The sequence below is a fragment of the Notothenia rossii genome, assembly GCF_949606895.1.
Source record: "Notothenia rossii genome assembly, chromosome: 3".
NCBI classification, from domain to species: domain Eukaryota; kingdom Metazoa; phylum Chordata; class Actinopteri; order Perciformes; family Nototheniidae; genus Notothenia; species Notothenia rossii.
The window spans coordinates 2,426,900-2,434,000 of record NC_136901.1 but is presented as its reverse complement, the minus strand read 5'-3'; the positions used below and the strand labels follow the sequence as shown (position 1 = coordinate 2,434,000).

General features: G+C 46.7%; 1 protein-coding gene across 1 annotated transcript in view; it reads left to right on the top strand.

Annotated features, from left to right (window-relative positions):
• Positions 1–7,101, top strand: part of map3k2 (mitogen-activated protein kinase kinase kinase 2) — a 23,560-nt gene extending 16,459 nt beyond the window's left edge. The window contains exons 13-17 of the mRNA XM_079672794.1: positions 1,014–1,162; positions 1,767–1,898; positions 2,047–2,176; positions 3,105–3,282; positions 3,464–7,101. Coding sequence (XP_079528920.1) covers positions 1,014–1,162; positions 1,767–1,898; positions 2,047–2,176; positions 3,105–3,282; positions 3,464–3,683 — 809 coding nt within the window. The 3' untranslated portion in view covers positions 3,684–7,101. The remainder of the gene's footprint in view (positions 1–1,013; positions 1,163–1,766; positions 1,899–2,046; positions 2,177–3,104; positions 3,283–3,463) is intronic.

The window sequence follows — 7,101 nt, the reverse complement described above, 5'->3', positions numbered from 1 at the left end:
ACCAGTGGTTTTATTATCTGTGTGGCGGCTCAATTCCCATTTAAGTTTCAGTCGCCGAGACGCTAATCTTTGCTTTATAAGATTGAAGATATTTAATAAACAAAATCCAACACACAATAACTTAGAACCAAAACGGTCAACAGGAGAAATGTCAGCACCAGCTCACCCTCTGCCACCTGCACCCGACATGTGAGAGGTGACATGAATACACAAACCACGACCATGTGACGATTTCTGGAAGTGCTCAGCAAATAAATAAACGAATGAAAGTGACGTAAACAAATAATAAACTCAGGCAAAGTAGCATTTTGGCTCTTACAATCTGTATTACCGTTAACTGTCTTGAACACGCACACGCACTCGCACACGCGCACACGCACGCACGCACACGCACGCACACACACACACACACACTCACGCACGCACGCGCACGCACGCTCACGCACGCTCACGCACACTCACACACACACTCACACTCACACTCTCACACTCTCACACACACACACTCACTCACACACACACACACACACACACACACACACACACACACACACTCACACACACACACACACACACACACACACACACACACACACACACACACACACACACACTCACACTCACACTCACACTCACACTCACACTCACACTCACTCACTCACACACTCACACACTCACACACTCACTCACACACACACACACACACTCTCTCACACACACTGTCAAATGGGAACCAAGTATTTTTTTGTACGTTTTTGCGTTTCTCTTATTTTCCTACGATGCTGTTATGATTGGCTGTGAATCAGAGAATATGAAGGACAGACCGTCTACTTCTATTTATTTGTTTATTTTGAGAAAGGGGCCGCTCATGTCAGATTATTCTCTTCTCCCTGCTCATTTTCGGGTACGGTGTGTTCATAGAGACATGTAAATAATTGTTGTACATTAAGTTGTGCATACCATGAACGGAACAAATACAAATGAAATGATATGTGATGTTTCTACGTCTGCAGCTCCACGCGCCCCAACAAACTGGCGTCTCGGGAAGCTCCTGGGTCAGGGGGCGTTCGGGCGGGTTTTCCTCTGCTATGATGCTGACACTGGGCGAGAGCTGGCGGTCAAACAGGTCCAGTTTGACCCGGAGAGTCCGGAGACCAGCAAGGTGAGTCTGACAGAGTAGTGACGTTATGTGAACGAAGGGAACCGAGTCGCACCACAGAGCCGTTCTTCTTATCGTTGGTTCACTGCCTGCCATAAATCCACTCGCCTTCACGGGAACTTGCTCTCCGGAATGCACATGTGCCGTAGAGATGGCGTAACGCACGCTGCTTGAGTAGGAGTTTGGCTGAGAATTGGAGCAAGTTATACATTTTTCTGTGAGTAAAAGTAGATTTCTGTCAATACAGTCAATCATTATCCTGGTGATTATTTGGCAGGTAAAGCTAGTAACGCCGACCCCAAAAAGAATCCAGCCGTAATTCCCATCCCTATGAGAGAGTGTGAACGCATGATACGTTAAAAAAACTAGAGTTTGACAGGTACTGACAGAAAGCAGTCAGAGCCATGGTCAGCTGGAGTTCTTTACCCGCCTTATGATGGCTAACATTGACCATTTTAGTTTTCACTTCGTATAGCATTGTAAATTGCTTGAAATGATGATGTTTTAGTTTTATTTGTATGTATGTTTGACTCTGGGTGTGTGAGGGCTCCAGGAAGAATAGCTCGTGCTAATGGGGATCCTTTGGGATGTGTTTCCGGTCGTTCAGGAGGTGAGCGCCTTAGAGTGTGAAATCCAGCTCCTGAAGAATTTGTGCCACGAGCGGATCGTCCAGTATTACGGCTGCCTGCGAGACACCATGGAGAGAACGCTGTCCATCTTCATGGAGTACATGCCGGGCGTAAGGGATACTTTATTTCAATGATGATTGTTTTATTCATCATTCTTTAAAGTGGATGAATCTCCTGCTTCAATCTTGCTTGGCGCTCGTCCAAAGTGAAATGGTTTTGTGTCGCTCACATGCGTTTCTATCCTGTGGTGGACCTCAGGGCTCCATCAAGGACCAGCTGAAGTCGTACGGAGCGCTGACGGAAAACGTGACGCGGCGCTACACCCGTCAGATCCTGGAGGGCGTGTCCTACCTGCACAGCAACATGATCGTGCACAGAGACGTCAAAGGTGAGCTTGATTTTGTATTGACGTTTGGCCGAAAACAATTACAGTGTTTTTTCAAGACATAGTGTCTGTCCTATGAGGTTTTAGGAAACCATTCCACTTTCTGCATCGTGACTCAAATAGTTCCACTTTGTGATTAGAGGATGTTTCTACTTTTTTTTTTTTATGCTATTTTATTATTTCTATTGAGATGTTTTCATTTTGGAATGTTTCATGTCTCCTCTCCGTCTCATCTCCTCTCCTCCCCTCCTCCTCTCTCATCTCCTCTCCTCCCCTCCTCCTCTCTCTTCTCCTCTCCTCCCCTCCTCCTCTCTCATCTCCTCTCCTCCCCTCCTCCTCTCTCTTCTCCTCTCATCTCCTTTCTCCTCTCTCCTCTCCTCTCATCTCCTCTCCTCTCTCTTCTCCTCTCATCTCATCTCCTCTCATCTCTCCTCTCCTCTCTCCTCTCCTCTCCTCTCTTCTCCTCTCTCCTCTCATCTCATCTCTCCTCTCATCTCCTCTCTCCTCTACTCTCCTCTCATCTCCTCTCTCCTCTCCTCTCATCTCCTCTCTCCTCTCCTCTCATCTCCTCTCTCCTCTCCTCTCCTCTTCTCTCTCCTCTCCTCTCATCTCCTCTCCTCCCCTCCTCCCCTCCTGTCTCATCTCCTCTCGTCTCCTCTCTCTTCTCCTCTCCCCCCCTCTCCTCTCCTCTCTCCTCTCATCTCATCTCCTCTCTTCTCCTCTCATCTCCTTTCGTCTCCTCTCCTCTCTCCTCTCTCTTCTCCTCTCCTCTCTCCTCTCATCTCATCTCCTCTCTCCTCTCTCTTCTCGTCTCATCTCCTCTCATCTCGTCTCCTCTCTCCTCTCTCTTCTCCTCTCATCTCGTCTCCTCTCTCTTCTCCTCTCATCTCGTCTCCTCTCTCCTCTCTCTTCTCCTCTCCTCTCCTCTCAGGGGCCAACATCCTGCGAGACTCGATGGGTAACGTGAAGCTTGGGGACTTCGGGGCCAGTCGGCGTCTGCAGACCATCTGTCTGTCGGGAACAGGCATCATGTCGGTGACGGGCACCCCGTACTGGATGAGTCCGGAGGTGATCAGCGGAGAGGGCTACGGCAGGAAGGCGGACATCTGGTGAGAGAACCCACCAGTCCTGATCGATCTGTTTCCGTGCTCTTTGTTCAATCCACCAACCGCCGCTTCCTCCTTTGAGATGCATCGATGCAGCGAACAGATATAATTCCATCGTGTAGATAAAATAAAAACACGTTTGTTCTACTTGTTCTGACTGTCCCCCCCCCCCCCCCCCCCCCAGGAGTGTCGGCTGCACGGTGGTGGAGATGCTGACGCAGCGACCCCCGTGGGCGGAGTTTGAGGCCATGGCGGCCATCTTTAAAATCGCCACGCAGCCCACCAACCCAATCCTCCCCCCCCACGTGTCGGACCACTGCAGAGAGTTCCTCAAGCGCATCTTCGTAGAGTCTAAGCAGCGGCCGTCAGCTGACGAGCTCCTGAGGCACATCTTTGTACATTAACTGCCAGAAACGGCCTTACGTGATTGGGCGTCCCTGCCTCTGACCCCGCCCCCTCCACCACGCTGAAACCTTATTGGACCAGGAGTCTGGAAGAAGGTGTTTGTGGAATTTGGGGGGGCTTGAGGGACCTGCTCCTCGTGTCTCTGTTTTTATGAGGCTGCCATAGAGGACGTTTTTATTTGAGTTTTCTCCGCAAGTTGCACCTTAATTTCTCCGAGGAGCGGAGCACTTCCTCGTGACGCGACGACTCTTTGGAAAACTTTTTTATGTTTGTACGGTTTCTCTCTTCGATGGTGTCGGTGTTGTGGACCTACAGGAAGTGATTTCTGGCTCTTGAGCGCCCCCCCCTCCCCTTCATCTGGCTGAATGTAGTCTCTAAACGATGCAGAGGTTTCCCCCCCACCTTCCTCTCTCAGCTTCACTGTCTTCGTTCTGCTATTCCTCCTCTTCCTCCTCTTCCTCCTTCATCTTCGCCGTGTGCCTTTTCTGTTTTAACGCCGTGTATAGGAGTGACTGTTGCTTTGCCTGCACACCGTTAGCCAAACACCAGCTGATCCCAGTTCAGCGTAACGTCCGTTTCTGCCTTTTTTCTGTAACTGGTAACCAAATATTCAGACTTTCTGTTTTAATATGGAGCTGTCGCTGTGATCGACCAGCTGATTGGTTCTCATGCTTCTGCTCTCTCTTCCAATGAACCCTCCTCTCCTCTGCTTCTCAAAGTGTTCACTGATCACATTTAGGGAGCTCCCATCACGGCAGATCAGAGCTAATGTTGGAGCTACGTGAAGTCGTTTTAGCGCCATGAATTAACTTTTAGTTTGGATGATAGCTGAACTAAAGAACTAACTTTTAAATCCTGTCTTGTCTTTGACTTTGGTAGCTGTTAAAATACTTCAATACAGAGAAGTAACTCAATGCAAGAACATCGACTATATCCAGCACTTCCTCACCTAGAGCTAAACCACGAGCAGATGGCACAAGATTTAGCATTTAAAATAAGAATATCACATTTCCTTTTGCTCATTTATTAAGATACTTTAACTATCTTATGGATTTTCACCATTCGAAGCCCTGAAATCAACTAAATTAACATTAAAATCAGGGGAAATCTGCTCGAAAGAAGGCGAAGAAAGCTAAGAAAAGAGGGTTTGTCGTTCCGTAGACTCTCTGTAACTCTGCCGTGATGAAGCTTTTGATTTTGTGAAGCAGGAGAGACGGAGGCGTGTTTTAACAGAAGCTCACAGCTGATTGGCCGCAGGTCTGGCTGCATGACGCTGTCGTTGGTTTCATTTCCAACTAGCCGGGACATCTCAAACGCTGCTTTTTAGTTTTAGGTCCATGAACAAGTGTCTCCTCCTCACATGCACTCCTACAGACTCACACTTTCAAGCCTGATGTTCATTCATCACTTTCAACACTCCGTTCAACTCGCTCTGTTTGAACACATTTCTATTATAACGTCTGTCTGTCTGTTAAATAATATAAGTGCATAGCTCTGGCTTCATAACTATGCACCGGATTATAAATTAGGATTTAAACGCCAACATGTAAAGGTCCGTTGGGTTAAATCCAGAGTGGTTATGCAGAGTTTTCGGCTCGTTAAAAGGTGCAATCAATATTTAATTACAGCCACAAGTAACCACAATACAGAAAGACGGTTATGGTATGTAAGGTTATAGCTGTCTAACGGTACGTAATGCTTCTGTGTTCGGTCTCTCTTTGATACTCAGTCACAGATGGTGTAGTTTGGTACATACGACATTTCTAATTTGGTCAAATGTGGTAAAGATCATTTCCCAATCAGGTGACTTATGTTTGTTGTTGTAGTTTCCTGCAGCGGCCACTAGAGGTCAGTAAAGAGCTGATTGCACCTTTTTAAAAGCAGACGGTTTATTCATGTTTTCGACCCACAGCGAGTCTGTAGTTCCTCTAAAGGCTCTTCTGCAGCTCTGTAGTAAATGTTCAGTTTGCGATCAGCTGATCAAAAAAAACGGTACATGTCCCAAACGAAGCGACAGAAGAGAACGACTGTTGATTTGCTAAAACATCCGTGGTTGTATGGAGTTTGAGGCGTCTGCCGTTCAGCCGCCAGCACTGATACGCACTTCCACGATGCACTATCTTTAAATCACTGATGCTTTTCACGATTCCTCGCCGGCTGTCGCTCGTGCGTCTCCGCTCAGCGATCTTTTCTTTGCACATTTTAAAGAATATTTTTATTTTTACACAAGTGTGTGTGTGTGTGTGTGTGTGTGTGTGTGTGTGTGTGTGTGTGTGTGTGTGTGTGTGTGTGTGTGTGTGTGTGTGTGTGTGTGTGTGTGTGTGTGTGTGTGTGTGTGTGTGTGTGTGTGTGTGTGTGTGTGTGTGTGTGTGTGTGTGTGTGTGTGTGTGTGTGTGTGTGAAAAGACTCAAAACATGAATGTATTGTGTTTTTTTTTTTTTTTTAACCGTCAGATGGCCTCGTTCACCACTGTGGATTAACTCCTCGGTACCAGTATTTGTCACCTGCAAAGATACACCTGTAGTTCTCTTTAGAGTCTAAAGCCACTGCTACCACTCGTGTGTGTGTGTGACTGTGTGAGAGAGAGACTGTGTGTGACTGTGTGTGATAGAGAGTGTGTGACTGTGTGTGTGAGAGAGAGAGTGTGTGTGAGAGAGAGACTGTGTGTGACTGTGTGTGAGAGAGAGACTGTGTGAGAGAGAGACTGTGTGAGAGAGAGACTGTGTGAGAGAGAGACTGTGTGTGTGAGAGAGAGAGTGTGTGTGAGAGAGAGTGTGTGTGAGAGAGAGAGTGTGTGAGAGAGAGAGAGAGACTGTGTGTGAGAGAGAGACTGTGTGTGAGAGAGAGAGTGTGTGTGAGAGAGAGAGTGTGTGTGAGAGAGAGTGTGTGTGAGAGAGAGAGTGTGTGAGAGAGAGAGTGTGTGTGTGAGAGAGAGACTGAGAGAGAGACTGTGTGTGTGAAAGAGACTGTGTGTGAGAGAGAGTGAGAGAGAGAGAGTGTGTGTGTATAGACTGTAGGAGGTGAGAACATTAAAAATAATAATGAAAAAACATAATCATGTACAAATGTAAAAACTAAAAATGTACCCTTTTTAAAAAAGTCCACTTATATCCCATGTTTGTTCAGTCTAATGTAAAATAAGCCATGTTTATAATTCTGATTGGTTTGTGACCAATACGCCTGTTTATATCAGATCTGTATATCAGTGGTACGCATAATTTTTTAATATATATTTTTTATTTTACTTGTTTTTAAATGGGAGATGTTATGCATGGTTGGGTCCTGAGAGACGCAGCGGTGCCGTCGAATGGTTGCTGTTTTTAGGCAAAATCCTGGAGTGTTGCGACGACACATGCTCTGTGTTCATCATCAGGGCAACTAGGACGATGGAACAACAATAAAAAGATATTTATTTCA